Source organism: Lemur catta, chromosome 1 (assembly GCF_020740605.2).
Source record: "Lemur catta isolate mLemCat1 chromosome 1, mLemCat1.pri, whole genome shotgun sequence".
NCBI classification, from domain to species: Eukaryota; Metazoa; Chordata; class Mammalia; order Primates; family Lemuridae; genus Lemur; species Lemur catta.
This window is the reverse complement of record NC_059128.1, coordinates 107816938-107834589: the sequence shown is the minus strand read 5'-3', so window position 1 is coordinate 107834589 and position 17652 is coordinate 107816938. Positions and strand designations below refer to the sequence as shown.

The following is a 17652-nucleotide window of genomic DNA, read 5'->3' as shown; positions in this document are numbered from 1 at the left end:
CTATCAGCGAGGTGGGGCCAGCCAGGTTCCCAGACGCCCCAAGGGAAGCCTCACCAGCACCTTCTGAGGACACAGCCCCAACCCTGCGCTGCGGCTCTGTCCTGTGTGGGCACTGTTGGGAGGAGCAGTTCCACACGGTGGCATTTGTGCACTTACCCCCATCCCCACACTGGGCGAGGGGGAGGAGCCACAGTGGACACTGGGGTGGTGCCGTGGCCGCGGTGGGGTGCTGACTGGGTGGCTGTCTGTTTCAGTGCTCATCTCTCTGTCTTCCGGCATGCCCAATCACAGCGCCAGCATCCAGGTACTCCCCGGGCCGCTGTGCTCCTCCTCGGGCTGGGAGCCCCTTACTCACTGGGTGTAACCCGTGGAAGCCCCTGTCCCACTGTCTGCCCTGTCCTGGCCCTCTCTGTTCTGTGTGCCATGTTGTGGGGTGTACATGCCCACTGAGCCGTGCCCCTGGTGCTCCTGTCTGAGCATTCATGGTAGCCACCCAGGCTGTGTCTCTGGGTCTTGTCCGTGTTTGGGGACAGCCCTGCTCTGTCCCCAAGCTGCCTGGTCTGGAGGCCTTTGGAATGGTCGTTTCCTTGTTTCCAGGTTGTTTGGTTCAAGTTTATTTTAATTATGTGATTAATGTGTAAAATAAGTTCCTGGATCCCAGTCCCTCCCAGGAGGCATGCTGTGTGCAGTTGGATGTGTGTCCTCACGCAGTGTGTTTGAGGAGGTGGCAACATCTGTCCTCGCTGGTGCCTGCAGACTCACTGCTGTCCCCAGTGCAGCGGGGTCATGATGTGGGCCCCAGACAGGCCGGCTCCTAGTGCCACTGTGAGGGCCCTGCCTGCTTCCCTCCCATCCGTGGGGCAGGCGGGTGGAGGGCTGGGGCCAGGGCTGGCTAGACTCAGCGTTGGTTTCCGAAGACGAGTCCAGCGTCATGTTCCTTCTTTCCAGCTCTGTGTTCAGAAGTTGAGGATACTGATAGAAGACTCCGATCAGAACTGTGAGTCGTTCTGCCGCTCCATTCTTTCATTTCCGTTTCCTACATCTTTGTGAGGTCAGGCCTCTTCCCTGCATGGGAGAAAAGTGTACACAGTGTCAGCGCTGCCTGGTCCTCTTTCTCATAGACCCGATGCTGGCAGAGCAACACGGGCTTCAGAGACAGCCCCGCCAGTACCCTGCGGCGCACTTGTGCCCGCTCCCCTCGTCCCATGTGGTGGGCAGCCCCTCTGTCCAGGCCGGAAGGTTTTGAGGAGGCTTGGTGTGTGCTGAGCTGTGGGCAGACAGCCAGGACAGGGGCGTTGAGGAAGACCTGCCTGGTCCCAGGGGGGACATTGGGGGGAGGGGCGTGCATGGTAAAGCTTGTAAGCGGGATCGGGCAGGAGGACAGCTACACTGACACGTGCTCACTGAGCGTCTGGTGTGTGGTGTTCTGACATCTAAGACTCTGCATCTATGGGGGTGGGTATAGCGTTGATTGGTCAGTAGCACAGCACACAGCACTCCTGTCCTCGGGCTCCTCTGTATCCTTGTGAGGGATTCCGGCTCAGGGCTACCCGCCTGGCACCTGGACCCAGATGTGGGACTGTGTTTAGGGTTCTCATTGAAAGCCAGATTTCCTTTAGAGCAGGGCTGGGCAAGCTGCCCCTGTGAAGGCCTGGGCAGTAAACAGAGCACTCTTCACCCTCCTCATCCTCCTCCGAGGCTTTGCTGTCTGAGGCAGAGACTGGCTCACGTGCTCTGTACCCTGCCGTGGTGCCAGCACCTTCTCGCATCCGGGCTAATCGCCTCCTGCCATCTCTGCAGTGAAGTATCTGGGGCTGTTGGCCATGTCCAAGATCCTGAAAACGCATCCCAAGTCCGTGCAGTCTCACAAGGACCTCATCCTGCAGTGTCTGGACGACAAGGATGAGTCCATCCGGCTGCGGGCCCTGGACCTGCTATATGGAATGGTGCGTGCCCACCTGGCTTCCCCACCACGTCTTAGTGCTTTGAGGGACTTTAACCCTCGGCTATCAGAGCCCAGAGGAGCATGTGGGTGTCAGGAGACCCTCAGGTTTAGGGTCAGCAGTGTGTGGGGGCTAGGCACGGGGGACCAGGCCTGACCTCTGCTCCAAGGGCGCATCTGGACTCGGGGGCTGGGGCCAGGCCAACCTGAGTGACCATGTGGACCGTGTGCTCCTCATCCGACTGTCACAGGGATGCGCGGCCTCCCTGGCGTAGACCTGTACACTCAGGTCCACCTGTGAGCCATGGATTCAGAGCTTGGCTTCCCTCACCTGTCCTGCCCCAGGTGTCCAAGAAGAACCTGATGGAGATTGTCAAGAAGCTGATGACGCACGTGGACAAGGCCGAGGGCACCACCTACCGTGACGAGCTGCTCACCAAGATCATCGACATCTGCAGCCAGTCCAACTACCAGCACATCACCAACTTCGAATGGTACATTAGCATCCTGGTGGAGCTCACCCGGCTGGAGGGCACCCGCCACGGCCACCTCATTGCTGCGCAGATGCTGGATGTGGCCATCCGCGTGAAGGCCATCCGCAAGTTTGCCGTGTCCCAGATGTCCATGCTGCTCGACAATGCCCACCTGGTGGCCAGTAGCACCCAGCGGAACGGGATCTGCGAGGTGCTCTACGCTGCCACCTGGATCTGCGGGGAGTTCTCGGAGTGAGTGGGTGCGGGGATAGGCTCAGCTCCCCCCAGGCTCCCTGGCAGTGATGGGATTGAGGGACGAGGTGTGTGGGCTGACCCTCCGTGCAGCTGGGGTGCCCTCTCTGCCCTGCTCTGGCTCTGTGGTGCCCACCAGACCATAGATCCCCTGGGCCCTGGGACTAGGAGTTGGTGGGGTACATGGGGTCCCCTTTGCCCTGGGGAGCTGTGAAAGGGGGAGCTGGCCCCTGGCATCTGTGAGGCTCGGGGAACCCTGGCTCTGCTCAGACACCTGGGAGGTGGGCAACAGTGAGACCTGCCCCCATGTCAGGCCTGCCTGGTGCCAGGCCCTTCTGGGGTTCCAAGGGTCTCAGTGCCAGGCTCTAGGTAGACTGTAGGGACTCCCTGGTCCAGGGGCACACCGGCCCCAAGAGGATAGTGGCAGCCATTGCTGAGTAGACTTGGTCCCTGAGCCCCTTGAAAGTGGGGTGTATTGCTAAAACCTCAGCTCAGGGGCTGTCACACAGAAATCTGGATTCCTGATTTCTCCTGGAAAGGCTAAGATTTGCTGCTGTCCCCTGCCCCTGCCCTACAGCCCAGGCCTGGCCCAGCAGGCGCTGCAGGGCAGCTGCCCCTCCATCCTGTCATTGCCCCCCGCCAGCGTCTGAGCCTCTGCTCTACCCTGGATGTGCTGTAGTTCAGTGAAGACCGGCCTGTGTTCTGAAGATGAGCAGTTCTGTCATCCTCTCACTGGGAAAAGAGTTTACCATAAACATTTTTTTGATCACAAAAACAGCAGCTCAAGTGTTGAGCACACCACAGAGCCCTGGTCTCAGACTGCTCGGTCTTTTCCCCAAGTTTCCTCCTTCTCTTCTCCCTTCCATCTCTCTAAAGCCAGCCCCTGGTGCTGGCAGGGCCTTCCTCCTGCGGTTCTCTGCCTTTGATCCATCTAGTCGCTCTTGTGATACTTATGTCTTCGCCATGTCCCTGTTACAGCCATTATAGTCCCTGATACCTTCAAATCCCATCTCTCTGCCCGGTCAGGGAATGAGGGACCCCCAGAGTCACCCCCTGTGTGACAAGCCCAGGCCTCCGCTCTTCACCTCGTGAGGAGCCGCCAGGGTGGATGTCTGCGGAGGCCTCACCCCAGCCTCCTATCCCCAGGCACCTGCAGGAGCCCCAGCACACACTGGAGGCCATGCTGCGGCCCAAAGTCACCACGCTGCCTGGCCACATCCAGGCTGTGTACGTGCAGAATGTCGTCAAGCTGTACGCATCCATCCTGCAGCAGAAGGAGCAGGCGGCGGAGACAGAGGCGGCCCAGGCAGTCACCCAGCTCATGGTGGACCGGCTGCCCCAGTTTGTGCAGAGCGCGGACCTGGAGGTGCAGGAGCGGGTAAGGCCAGGTGTGCACGCTGGGCCCTGTGTTGGACCAGCTGCGGCTTCCGTCGGGGCCAATGACAGTGTCTGAACCTGGGGAGAGGCCTCAATGAGCTACCAGCTCTTTCTGCCCAGTGGTGGCCAGTTTGTATGGTGCTTTCGTACCTTCCCCAATCCCCTGTCACGGTCCCACCCCACCCCGGGACTGGGGGTTCATCGGCCTGTGAGAGCGGCCTTAGGTGGCAGCAGGTTTCTGTGGGGTGCTGGGTGGGCGGGGACCCTGCTGGCCCATGTGGTGCACAGCAGGTGGCCACACAACTGGGTGGTAGCCTGGGCTTCCGGGGCCACATGGCTGTGGCTCTGCCACCAGCCCAGACAGCCGGACACTGACGTCCAGGGCTGCGGCAGGAGAAAGGTGTTTTATCGCAGGGTACCATGCAAGGAGAAGGGACCACTAACACTCAAGCCCCAGACTCTCTGATGTGTCACAGCCACGCTTTACAGGGGTGGGGACATTTCAGGCAGACCTGGCCCAAAAGGTGTATCCTAAAGTTGGGGCGGGCACAGGTAGGTGAGAGATTTTCAGATTAGTGGAAAAGAATGTTAAGTGAGTATGACAGGACCATCAGGGAATTTCATTTTTTTTCCTAGGACTTTTTGGGTTTTTTTTTTCTTCCTTAAGTCTTTTTACACATATTCTTATACTCACCAGGTAATTTTTTATCCCTCCCCCACCCTCCTCCCAGTTGTGAGTCTGCAGCATCCGTCTTAGCCCTCTGCGGGCCCTTGAGTAGCTGGGGGATTTAGACCACAGGATGGTGCTCAGAGTTCAATCATCTGTTCCTCTCGTATCTGCGTTTTCCATGCAGTGGGGGTTTCTGAAAAGCCTCTGAAAACATATGTTAGTAAGCTGCCGTCCAAGTGTCCGCAGGGACCAGAACTCCTGTGGCTCCAGCTGCTTGGAGGCCACAGTTCTCTCAGGTCACCCGTTCACTTCTCAGGGCCAGCTGGGGCCAGAAACTTCCCCTGGGGGGGCCCAAGAGTGTCCCTTATTTCCACACTTGTGGGCCTAGTGCCCTGTGGGTGATGTGGCTTCTCCATGGACTAGGCCACACACCAGTCCCAGTGTCGTCCACCACGTCCCTGGTTTCCCTGTGATAGAGTCTGGTGTGTGACACTGGCTGAGGAGGTGCATGTGGGCTGTGGACCTGGACCCTGCACATGCTGGCATTGGCAGGGCCGGCTGTGGCCTTGGCCTATGGTCTCTGCCCTCTGATGGAGCCAGCACCGAGGCCTAGAGCTCCGAGGCAGCCCCTATGGGGGGGTGACGCTACGGGTTTCTTGGGGTACACACTCGGTGGGGGAGCTGTCTTCACATGAGGCACGAAGTTCCCTCTGTTACACCCTTGCTGTCCTGATGGAGACCAAGACAGTGGCTCTCGGGCTGGGCCATGGCTGATGTGGCTCCAGCTGGGGTGGCTGAGCATTGCTGTCCCCGAGGGTGGCCAAGTGGCCATCTCTGCTGTCTGTGACCCGCCTATGTCCCCCAGGCATCCTGCATCTTGCAGCTGGTCAAGCATGTGCAGAAGCTGCAGGCCAAGGGTGTGCCCGTGGCAGAGGAAGTGAGTGCCCTCTTTGCTGGGGAGCTGAACCCAGTGGCTCCCAAGGCCCAGAAGAAGGTTCCAGTCCCCGAAGGGTGAGCCTGCTGATGTCCCCAGTGCCGGGAGGGACCATAGGCTGACTGCAGCCAGGACCCACCTCTGGCCAGGAGGGTGTTGGGGGTGAGGGGTGCCCATCAGGCTGGCGACCCCCTTGTGTGGACTGACCTGGGCTCCGGCCAGTTCCTGCGGGCCGTACATGGGCCTGGTGCTGCGCCTGGGGAGTGAGTCTGTCTCAGCCCTTGCCATGAGCCTCTGAGGCAGTGTGGGCCCTGCCATGACCTCGTGTCTGAAGGGGCAGGGCCGTACACAGTGACTCTGCTCAGGGTGGGCGCCCATGGTCGTCTCAGTGCAGAACTCAGCTGGCCGGGGAGGCGGGGCACTGTATGACCTCCCTGTCTGGCACAGCCTGGACCTGGACGCCTGGATCAACGAGCCGCTCTCAGATAGTGAGTCTGAAGACGAGAAGCCCAAGGCCATGTTCCACGAGGAGGAGCAGCGGCAGGCCAAGCACCGGCTGCCTGAGGTGGACGAGGAAGAGCTGGCCCGGGTAAGAGCCAGGGGGGCGCAGCCTCCTTCTGTCCTTCTCCATCCCCAGGTCTCCCAGGCAGGCTCCCTGTGCCCTGAGCAGACACCTGACATCAGGTTGGGTCTTGTTGCCATGGGGAGCAGATTCTCCGAATCCTGGAGCCTCCCTAGGAGAACCCGTTAGCCTCACCTCCCCACAGACCTGTGGATGCTCGGCTGGGCCCGGCCCTCTGGGGTGCTGCTGCCATGGCACGCAGTAAACATGTACGGTGTCTGCATGGCCCAAAAAAGGGGAGAGACAGGGCAGCCCCTGAGTCCCACTGGAGGTGCCACCTGCCCACATCTCTGCTTTGGCGTCAGCCTCTCACTTTTTGAAGTCATCAAGCCCCCCCCTCGCCTTGCTGTCATGCATGGGAAGAGGGCAGCCCTCCCTCGAACTCTGCCTCCTGTTCTGGCCCCACAGTGGCGGATGCCCAGGGTGGTGCCGAGTGCTGTGCTCCTGTGCCTGCTGGTGAGCCTTCGGGCAGCGAGACCCCACTCAGGGCAGCCGACCTCTCTAAGCCCCAATCCCTGCAGTGGAGACGGGTGTCCCTGCCTCCTGGACCCTGAGCAATGCCTTTTTTACAACACGTGCTCTTTCCAGCCACGGGCCTCAGTTTCTTGTTAGTAAAAGGCTGACAGTGAAAATAAGAGATCTAGCCTCCCCCTCCCCGGGCTGGGGAGCCATTGGCAGGGCCCAGTCCCTGGGCATCCCTGTCCCAGCTCACCCGTGTTCACTGCGAGTCCTGTCCCTGCAGCGTCGAGAGGCCCGGAAGCAGGAGCAGGCCAACAACCCGTTCTACATCAAAAGTTCTCCATCCCCGCAGAAGGTGAGGCGGATTCCAGAGCACATGACCGAGGGACGATGGTTGCTTAGCAGGTGCCCAGGGCTGAGTGTCCCCAGCCACCAGCAGCACTCGGGGGCCTGTCTCCAGGGAGTGCCAGGTCGTAGGGCAGATCCACGTGGCGGAGGCGGCCGCTGAGCACAGTAGCATGTGGTGCTCAGTCGGTGCAGAGGGGGAAGGGAGGGATGGGGAGAGCTGCAGCGGGAACACAGGCTTCCACGCTAAGAGGGGGAGGAGTCAATGCCTCTCGGCAGGAAGGCAGCACACATGGGCATGTCCCTCGATGTCTCTGGTATTTCAGCGCATTCTGCATCTGCACCCTCTGCTCAGCCCCCATGGAGCACATCCTGCTTGGTCCTTTAGGCCCCCAGGTCGTCCTTGGTGCTTCTCGGGCAGATCCTAGAAGTGGAGTTGGGGGTCACATGGCTCTTTTCTTCACGCCCTTGGTGGCACTGGGTGTTGTCCAAGTGTCTGACTGTGTCATCCTGGCCGGCGTGACGTGTTGCTCCACTCTGGCTGGGAGGCTGTGTTGCTTTTCTAATCTGAACCAAAAAGATTCTGAGGGAAAAAACTGAGGAAAACTGTGCTGCTCCCGGTGCCACAGACCTGTACTGTCTTCCTCTAACCACAAAATTCGCCCCCATTGTTGAGAAAATGTGCAGCAGGGGCCGAGCTGTGCCCACAGGGGCTCTCACAACCCAGGGCCCTGGCACCTGGCGCCCCTGGGGGCGTTGACACATTCTGGCCCCAGGCTTGTGTTCCTGGGAGGCATACTCTACCCGGCAGCCAGTAAGGCTTTGCAATTGCCTTTGTAGCGCTACCAGGACTCGCCCGGCGTGGAGCACATCCCCGTGGTGCAGATCGACCTCTCTGTCCCGCTGAAGGTCCCAGGCAAGTGTCCACCAGCCCCACGGCTCCCAGGGCTGCTGCCTTCCCCGCCGGGGGTCCAGGGCCCTGCGCTGAGCCCGCTGACACCCACAGGGCTGCCCCTGTCGGACCAGTATGTGCGGCTGGAGGAGGAGCGGAGGCACCGGCAGAGGCTGGAGAAGGACAAGCGCAGGAAGAAGCGCAGGGACAAGGAGAAGAAGGGCAAGCGCCGCCACGGCTCTCTGCCTACAGAGAGCGATGAGGACATCGCCCCTGCCCAGCAGGTGGACATTGTCACCGAGGAGATGCCTGAGGTCAGCTGGGGGGTTTTGCCATGGTGGCCTCGGGGGCTGGCCCTGGGAGATGCGTGTTTTCTGTATCCCCCTGTGGTCAAGCCTGTCCTGGCCAGGATCCTGGGGAGGGTCTCGCTAGCCGCGAGGGGACACGCTCCACATCCCGCCCCAAGAGGGCAGCAGCCCCTCCTTGCAGCTCCCAGGGCAGAAGCACATCTGCTATGTTTCTGGGGCCCAGCAGCCCTTGGCACGTGAGGATGATGAGCGGCATCCTCCCTGTCCGGGCCGTGTCACTGCCCACAGCCCTGGTTGTCTGCGGCAGTCCCACTGTGTCAGGGATAGGGGACCTCACCAGGCCACGGGGCAGGCTCCACGGACACTGAGTTCCCCTCTGTCCTCTCAGAATGCTCTGCCCAGCGACGAGGACGATAAAGACCCCAACGACCCCTACAGGGCCCTGGACATCGATCTGGATAAGTAAGGAAGGGTGCTGGTGGGCGTCTGGTGTGGGGGTAGGGGGCTGCCATGCGGCCAGGCACAGACCAAGGGGCTCCCCCTCTGGGCTGGGCGCCAGGCTTGGGTGGGGTGACCAGGCAGGGACATGTGGGCTGCGCTCTCCCCGGGCAGTGGCTGGCAGCACTACTTGGCAGCCGTTTTCTGACCAAGACTGCCCCTGACCCAGCGTGGGTTCCGAGGTCTGAGGTCCTGGGACACTGGGGAGGGCGTGGCCATTAGGGTGCATCCATGGAGACTTCGGCAGGGACCCCAGTGGCTGGGGTAGACCCGGCTGTGGAGCTGGGTGGCAGGCGTGGGCCTCGCTCCCTCCTGACCTCCAGCCCCTCCCCTCGCAAGGCCCCTGGCTGACAGCGAGAAGCTGCCAGTCCAGAAACACAGGAACGCTGAGAACGCCAAGTCTCCCGAAAAGGAAGATGTTCCCGTGGTAGAAAAAAAGAGCAAGAAACCCAAAAAAAAAGAGAAGAAGCACAAAGAAAAGGAGAGAGACAAAGAGAAGAAGAAGGAGAAGGAGAGAAGGGTGAGGTCGGCACCCAGGCCGGTCCCTGTCCCTGTCCGTGCCCTGGAGCTGGGCGTCAGGAACAACAGCGAGTACACGGGACACAGTGACTCCAAGCCCGGGCAGGGGGCTGTCCGTGAGCTCGAGTTTAGGGGCCCCCTGAGGACCAGATCATCCCTGAGCGAATGAGTCCTCCATAGCACCGGTCAGCCCTGCGAGGTGGGGAAGCCACCCTCGCGCAGCCACAGAACCTTTTCCTCAGTGTCCACATAATTCCACACAGGGAATGAACTGGGTTTTTTAGAGAAGTACATCCATGCGGCCTGTTCTGCACTGACAGGAGTGTGGGCTGCTGCGGCTATAGATTGCAGGAACAGCGCACACCCACGTGCCGATCTGTTGGTGGGCGTTGCTTTAGCAGTGTAGACAGAGTCAGCCCTGGACACTTAACGTGTCCTCAGCTCCTTGACTGGAAGGTTCTGCAAATCCCACTTGGCCCGGAGTCCTGGTGGGAGCAGTGAGGGACGGTGGGGCCGCCCTGGGCCTGGCCGTGTCCTGAGCTCTCCCTGCTGTCCTGCTATGGTTTCAGGGCGAGGACTTAGACTTCTGGCTGTCTACCACCCCACCGCCTGCCGCAGTCCCGTCCACGGTAAGAGCCTGGTGGGTGCTGACCTGTCTTCAGAGGTCACATCAGGTCCCCAGCTCTGAGGTCTCCCCTGGCGGGCCTTGTGCCTCCCTATCAGCACCTGTCCGCCAGCAGGGCTGGAGGGCTTGTGTTCTCTGCTGGGCAAGGTGCGAACAGGAAGGGGAATCCTGCCGGGCCTCGGCACCCGCAGGCTGTCACTTCTCTGCCACTCATAGGGGACCTCAGCCTCTCGGGGAGCGAGGGCACAGGACTCACAGGGGTGCACTGGCCCCTTTCCCTTCACTGAGGGCTGAGGGTGGGCGCAGGGCCCTCACTGGCAGCCGCGAGCCCCCCATCCTGGCTCCCTGCAGGACACACTCAGTGCAAACACAAACACCGACGCTGCCCCCAAAGATGAGGTGGAGGAACCCAGGAGAGAGGCCCAGGATGGGGAAGATGAGGACCAAGACCAGGAGAAGGTGAGGCCTGGGGCAGGCGGCCTGCAGACACCGGGTGGGGCAGACAGGCCTGAGCCTCTGGCCATGCTCACCGGGTGCCACCCACGTGGTGATGGGGCTGCCCCTGGATCCCGCGAGAAGGGCAGCCAAGTGCCCACCTTCACCTCTGTGATCTCACATTGGTCTTTGGTGGTGGTTATGGTTCTATTTTCTCATAACAGTTTTTTGGGATATAATTCACAACCCATAGATTTCAGTTTTCCTAAATATGCAATTTAGTGTTTTTAAGATTTTCACAGAGCTGTGTAACCACTACCTCTAATTCCAGACATTCCGTCATCCTAAAAACACACCTATCCTCATCAGCAGTCCCTCTCCATTCCTTCCCCCAGCCCCTGGAGACCACAAATCCACATCCCATCTCCGTAGATCTGCCTGTTTTGGATATTTCATATAAATGGAGTCTCACACTGTGTGTCCTTCTGTGTCTGGCATCTCTCACTGAGCACAATGTCCCCAAGGTCTCTCCACGCAGCATCCTGTGTTAGAGCCTTGTCCCTTGTCACAGCCGAGTGATACTCCAATGTGTGGATGGACCATTCACCTATCAATGGACACTTGGGCTGTTCCCACTTTTGGCTGTTGCGAATCATGCTGCTGTGAACGTTCATGTATGAGCTTCTGTGTGGACGTGTTTTCTCTCTTGGCATATCCCTGTGCATCATGTCTGAGGTTCTTGTTGTCCTCCTGTGTGGCTCCCCCAGTGAGCAGTGGCTGCTCTCTGAGCCATAGCAGCTCCTGTCACTACCAGGAAGTGAGGTCCTTGCTGCAGATGGGTCTCCGTGGCCCTGGGGCACAGCCGGTCCTTCAGTCACACCCTGGCATAGGTGACCCCACCCTCGTGCAGAGAGAGCACCGGGTGCTGCCAGGCCTCCTAAGAGCTGCAGTGGGTCCCTGTGGGCTGTCATTCACTGACCCCAGATTCTCCTGCCCCAGAAACCTTCCAAGCATAAGAAGAAGCACAAGAAGGAGAAGGAGGAGCGGCCCAAGGACAAGAAGAGATCCAGGAAGAAGCTGCTGGGGAGCGAGGAGGCGCCTGGGGAGCCCATGCAGAATGGTGCACTCGAGGAGGGGCCTCTCCCGGTGAGGGGTACTTCAGCGCCCAGCCCCTCCCGCAGAGGGCGGCTGGGGCTGGGGCTTCTCCGGTGCCCGTGCCTCATTTGGGGAAAGAACTGAGCTGATTCTAGACGGAGCCGAGATGCTGTTGGGGGCGGCGGGGCCTGGGGCTTGGTCAAACCCTGTGTTGGATTGGAGGCTGTGCTCTCATGAGCCGGGGCTCCCAGCCTGGTGCCCTCGCTCAGGGTTCCTGCAGTCCTGCGAGGGACGGAGCTTGTGGGTCCTTGTCACCCCAAGCTGAAGTGTCTTTTCTTCTCCCCAGCCTATGTCTAGCTACTCTCTCCTGGCCAAAAATTCTTACATTAAAATGGTGAGTGCCGTGGGCATTACTAGGGTTTGGGGTGGGGCAGGTGACCTCCGTTGACACAAAGGATTGTGTGGGAACCCCTGGGGCCACCAGAGCTTCAGTGCATCCAGGGTCACATCCGAGAGGCAGTACTTGGCCGTGTTGGTGTTGGATACCGGCCCATTGTGGGCCGGGGGACTGGAGGGTGACTGTGGTGTGTTCACAAAGGGATGGGCCATGGGTCTCGGGTCGGGAGTGTGCCCCTCCGTGCTCATCTCTGCCCGTGTGGAAGGCCTGCTGTTTCTGTGGCCATTGGAGAGAAAGGAGCTCCAGCCTTCAGGCTGCTGCAGCTGATGATAGCCTTGCTCTTGCAGACCTACAGCGTCCAGGGCAGCCTGCAGGATAGCCAGGTCACCGTGTCCATCATCCTGGAGAACCTCAGTGGCAGCGTCCTCAAGAGCATGGAGCTCAGCGTGCTGGACTCACTCAACACCAGGATGGCCCGGCCGGAGGGCTCCTCTGTCCATGATGGCGTCCCCGTGCCTTTCCAACTTCCCCCGGGTGAGCCCCCAGGCATCTGGGGTCTTGCATGCTATCTGCGCCCTGAGGGCAAGCCCGATGGCCGAGTCTGCCATCTGTGGGTGGCAGTGGGACCAGGTGCCCCTGTGTTTGCTGGGGGTTGACACCAGGAGCCCCTGTATTTGCTCCTGAGCCCTGGAGCTCTTGAGTGAGCTCCTGCCCAGCAGGCGAGGGCACCCGGGGCCGAGGCTTAGGCCCTGCTGCTGCTTGTCCCCTCCAGGTGTCTCCAACGAAGCCCAGTTTGTGTTCACCGTCCAGAGCATCGTCATGGCCCAGAAACTCAAGGGCACCCTGTCCTTCATCGCCAAGGTACCTGCCGCTTCGCACCTGCACATGGGGCACGGGCTGGCATCGGGGAGCCGGCTCTGCAGGCTGGGAGCCCCGGGACCCAGCTGGCTGCTGCTCCTGGTAGCCCCCACCGTGGGGTGTCTGGGTGTGCCAGGCGAGGCTACCCGCTCAGCTGTGGCCTCCACTCCGCTGTAGGATGACGCAGGCGCCACCCACGAGAAGCTGGACTTCAAGCTGCACTTCAGCTGCTCCTCGTACTTGACCACGACGCCCTGCTACAGGTACGCCGCCTCCACCACAGACACACCTGCACCCAGGCCCTGAGGCTTTCCAGGTGGTTACCTCGGTGGTGTCTTTTGACCTAACTTGTGAAAGTTGAGGACGAAGGCTCTGTTCACTGCTTGTCCTCGGTGTGACAGGTCCAGCTGCCTCGTGTCTGCACCTGCTTGGGCAGCCAAGGCCATAGACCATACGCTTAGATAGACATCAGGACTGTAGTCCCTCACAGTCTTGGGGGCTGGAAGTCCAAGGTCAGGTGTGGCAGGGTGGGCACCTTCTCCCTGCATCCTTGCGTATGTCCCCTCTGTGTCCTCATCTGCCGTGTAGGGACCCCAGAAGTCCTGGATCAGGACCCATCCACATGACCTAATGTAATCTTAACGTCCTCTCATTTGTTATTATTTTTTTATAATGACCTCTTTTTTTTTTTTTTGAGACAGAGTCTCACTCTGTTGCCCAGGCTAGAGTGAGTGCCGTGGCGTCAGCCCAGCTCACAGCAACCTCAAACTCCTGGGCTTAAGCGATCCTCCTGCCACAGCCTCCCGAGTAGCTGGGACTACAGGCATGCGCCACCATGCCTGGCTAATATTTTCTATATATATTTTTAGTTGTCCAGTTAATTTGTTTCTATTTTTAGTAGAGAGAGGATCTCCCTCTTGTTCAGGCTGGTCTCGAACTCCTGACCTCGAGCAATCCGCCCGCCTCGGCCTCCTAGAGTGCTAGGATTACAGGCGTGAGCCACCGCACCCGGCCTGTAATGACCTCTTTAAAGACATGTTTCCAAGCCCTGGACAGTGCCTCACCCTTGTAGTCCCAGCAGGAGGGAGGATCCCTTGAGCCCAGGAGTTGGAGGCTGCAGTGAGCTGTGATGACATCGCTGCACTCCAGCCTGGGCGACAGAGTGAGACCCCATCTCAAAAAAAAAAAAAAAAAAAAAGACCCGTTTTAAAATAAAGTCCCATTCTGAGGTTCTGTGGGTTGGGACTTTGACCTGTCAATCTGAATAACACCTTCCAAAACCATGGCGACCTCTCAAGTCCAAGGCACACAAAGGAGGGTCCCGCCACAGCATTTGTGTCGCGGTTCAGTCTGCATTGGTGTTTGGTGTCCTGGGGGCCTGGCTCCTGGCTGGCGTCACCCCTCCCTGTCCCGTGTCCTTCTCACAGTGATGCCTTTGCCAAGTTGCTGGAGTCTGGGGACCTGAGCATGAGCTCAATCAGAGTTGACGGCATTAGTATGTCCTTCCAGAACCTTCTGACAAAGATCTGTTTTCACCACCACTTTTCCGGTAAGAAAATGAAGAGGTTGATGAATGGCATAGCGTTTATACGCACGGTTCTCCCTCGGCCGGGCCCCAGCCCCAGCCCTGGCAGCCCCTTCCTCCTTGGAGCTTGTCCTACAGCCCTTGTTCCGAGATTCACACCCTCTGGGATCCGCTGTGGCGGGTGCCTGTGCCATAGAGGCTGGTAGCTCCTGCCTGGACTCCTGTCCCCCGACTGCCCAGGCCACACAGGGCCACCTCCTGCCCATGCCAGGCCTCTGGCAGCTGTCAGGGAGGGCAGCCCCGGGAAGGTGCCCCTGCTCAGGGTGGGCAGGACGCCTCACCCGCCTGCTCTATTGCAGTTGTGGAGCGAGTGGACTCCTGCGCCTCCATGTACAGCCGCTCCATCCAGGGCCACCACGTCTGTCTCCTGGTGAAGAAGGTGAGTCCTGGTGACGCCTGGGCCTCTTTTGTTTGTAAACGTGTTGTGGTTTTGATCCTCTCTGTACTTGTGTGTGTGTGGGTGTCCAGAGATTCTACTGTACCTATTTAGCTTTGCATAGTCTACTTGGATTAATATTTTACCCTTCAAGGGGGATGTAAAATTCTCGCACTCGTCAGGCCATTCACCCTCTGCCCTTGTCTCTCCTGGCTGTCACACAGTTGTGTTGACATTCGTGAAAAACTCCACCCCACATGTGATGGTTTGGCTTTCAACCCTCAGACACACTCTAAAGAACTAAAGAAGAGAAGAATAGTCTATTGTATTTGCACACACGTTTATCATTTCTGTTTTGTTTTCATTCCTGGTGTTCCAACTTTTGTTTTGGTTCTTTCCCTCCCGTCTAAAGAACGTCTGTTAGTGATTCTTTTAGAACAGGTCTCCCAGCAGCCTTCAGTTGTCCATGTGGCTGTTACTCTGCCTTCATTCCTCATGGCCATGTTTGCTGGATATTGCATTCTCGCTGAACAGATCTTTCTGTACTTAAACAACATTGTGCCACTTTTCTCTTGGCATCCGTGGTTTCTGGTGAGAAACCCGTAGTCATCTGAACAATTGTTCTTTCTACAGGGAATGCACCGTTTGTTTCAGGCTGTTGGTAAAATTTTTCTTTTTTTTTTTTTGAGACAGAGTCTCACTCTATTGCCCGGGCTAGAGTGCCGTGGCGTCAGCCTAGCTCACAGCAACCTCAAACTCCTGGGCTCAAGCAATCCTCCTGCCTCAGCCTCCTGAGTAGCTGGGACTACAGGCATGTGCCACCATGCCCGGCTAATTTTTCTGTATATATTTTTAGCTGTCCATATAATTTCTTTCTGTTTTTAGTAGAGACAGTGTCTCGCTCTTTCTCAGGCTGGTCTTGAACTCTTGAGCTCAAATGATCCACCCACCTCGGCCTCCCAGAGTGCTAGGAATTACAGGTGTGAGCCACCACACCCGGCCTAAAATTTTTCTTTGTCTTTAATTTTCAGCAGTTTTTGATGACTCTGAGTGTGGATTTCTTTGGGATTAATCCTTTTGGAGTTTGCCGAACTTCTTGAATCCGTGTTTATGTCTTTCTTAACATTTGGGAAGTTTTCGGCTATTTTTACTGATTTTTTTATCATGATAAAACACATAAAAGTTACCATCTTCACTGTTTTTAAGTGTGCACAGTTCGGTGGCATTTGGTACACTCATGTGTTGTGCAGCCATCACCACCATCCACTTCTAGAAAGTATTTTGCAGGATTAAAAGCATGACACGTGAGGTCCCAAGGCTATATGTGCACAGTTTTGTGAACGCCAGTCTCTCTCCCTGGTGCAGGGGGAGAACTCGGTGTCGGTGGATGGGAAGTGCAGCGACTCGACCCTGCTGAGCAACGTGCTGGAGGAGATGAAGGCCACGCTGGCCACGTGCTGAGCCGCCTGCGAGCTCCACCTGGGAACCCATCTCGGAGCAGGCGCCAGTGGACCCGCACATCCACGTGTCTCGCCACTCCTCTGTCGTGTGTACTGTACCCAAGCCCAAGCGTTAATTTAACTCCACCGTCGTATGCTGTTTAGACATTGAGGTTGTGTGTCACATTGATTTATTTGGCCATCCTCATCACCTGGACTCTCCCCACTCTTTGACAAGAAGCCCTGTTCCAGTCCCCAGACCAGCAGGGGCTCCCCACCTGCTCCGCACCCCACCCCACGCTGGGTGCCAGGTCCTTGATTGTGGTCGCAGGGGCTGGCTGCAGAGTGAGTGCGCCCACCATCTGGGTCAGGGCTTAGCAGGCACCAGGGTGAGGGGTACACGGCAGGGGGGCTGATGTGGCCCCATCTTCTGTCTTCCCCCACCTCTTCCTCTCCAGCGGCTTCTGTCCGCCAACATCCTGACCAGCGGTTCTGCACAGGGGTGAAGGACGGGCCAGCTATCTCAGAGGCCTTTCTCCCCAGAACCCATGGTGAGAACGTGGTCTGTAGGACCCCGGGCCGTGGGCCAGGCTGCAGGCAGGGAGGGGCTGTGGGTGCTCAGGAGGGCTGCAGTCAGCACCACTGAGGGGAGAGGGCTGGGCCTTTCTGTTTCCTTTCTTCCCTGTCCGCAGAAGTGTGTCTCTCTGGGCTTGGGCTGGTGAGTGGTGACGTTGTGCGATCCTTTGGGCACTCTCTGCTCCCCACCGCGCACACTGCAGGGCTCCTCCCTGCGTTGTCCCATCGCTGCTGGGAGGGTCCAGGCTGGACGGTGGAGGACTTGTGTGGGGACTGACCTCCAGCTGGCACCTCGGGAAGAGCAGCCCCAGGGCAGGGGACCTCACCTGCCTGATCCCTAGGCAGCAGCTGAGGCTGAGACTGGACATTCCTCAAAGATGATGGTCCTCCATGACATTTTAACTTGTCCTTTTGATGAAAACCGTCACTTTAGCATGTAGAATAATAATCTATGACAGAATCCCGTGCAGTGATTCTAGAATTTTGAAATTGTATGATGTGTTACATAAGAATTTATTTGCTATCGACATTCCCATATAAAGAAGAGAGAGACGTATCACGCTGCTGTAATGATTTTGTGTCAAGATGATCCAATAAAGCTGCAAAACACATTTCCACGTGGGGTCTCCTGCCCTTGCTGGGGTCACAGGTGCTACAGGGACTGAGCCTCCCTTGGCTCACATCCCCTGAGGTGACCTTGGTCCCCAGTGTGCCATCCAGGCTCCTGGGACCTCAGGGCGCCACAGGGCCTTGACCAGGCATTGCTGAGGACTGTGGAGACAGAGGCAGGAGAGCAACCAGCCTTGCCTTCGTCAGTTTGCCTGGTTTCCACCTTAGCTATGTAGGCAGGGGACAGTCTGCACGAATGTAAACCCCAAAATGGGATGGTGGGGTGTGCCAACCCAGATGAGGCCCTCAACCCAGCCCCGGCTTGGCCCCTGCCCCCGCCCCTTATCCCCTCTGTAATGTTATGCC

General features: G+C 58.4%; 1 protein-coding gene across 1 annotated transcript in view; it reads left to right on the top strand.

Moving 5' to 3' along the window:
- Positions 1 to 17288, top strand: part of AP3D1 (adaptor related protein complex 3 subunit delta 1) — a 38749-nt gene extending 21461 nt beyond the window's left edge. Inside the window, exons 10-31 of the mRNA XM_045543851.1 lie at positions 255 to 304; positions 949 to 997; positions 1801 to 1946; positions 2288 to 2667; positions 3814 to 4045; positions 5580 to 5725; positions 6096 to 6237; positions 7013 to 7084; positions 7915 to 7990; positions 8081 to 8280; positions 8663 to 8736; positions 9112 to 9292; positions 9861 to 9920; positions 10268 to 10375; positions 11351 to 11497; positions 11793 to 11840; positions 12191 to 12377; positions 12616 to 12704; positions 12879 to 12964; positions 14129 to 14250; positions 14586 to 14665; positions 16028 to 17288. Of these exons, the coding sequence (XP_045399807.1) occupies positions 255 to 304; positions 949 to 997; positions 1801 to 1946; positions 2288 to 2667; positions 3814 to 4045; positions 5580 to 5725; positions 6096 to 6237; positions 7013 to 7084; positions 7915 to 7990; positions 8081 to 8280; positions 8663 to 8736; positions 9112 to 9292; positions 9861 to 9920; positions 10268 to 10375; positions 11351 to 11497; positions 11793 to 11840; positions 12191 to 12377; positions 12616 to 12704; positions 12879 to 12964; positions 14129 to 14250; positions 14586 to 14665; positions 16028 to 16123 (2771 nt within the window). The 3' untranslated portion in view covers positions 16124 to 17288. The remainder of the gene's footprint in view (positions 1 to 254; positions 305 to 948; positions 998 to 1800; positions 1947 to 2287; positions 2668 to 3813; positions 4046 to 5579; positions 5726 to 6095; positions 6238 to 7012; positions 7085 to 7914; positions 7991 to 8080; positions 8281 to 8662; positions 8737 to 9111; positions 9293 to 9860; positions 9921 to 10267; positions 10376 to 11350; positions 11498 to 11792; positions 11841 to 12190; positions 12378 to 12615; positions 12705 to 12878; positions 12965 to 14128; positions 14251 to 14585; positions 14666 to 16027) is intronic.
- The last annotated feature ends 364 nt before the right edge of the window (positions 17289 to 17652 follow it).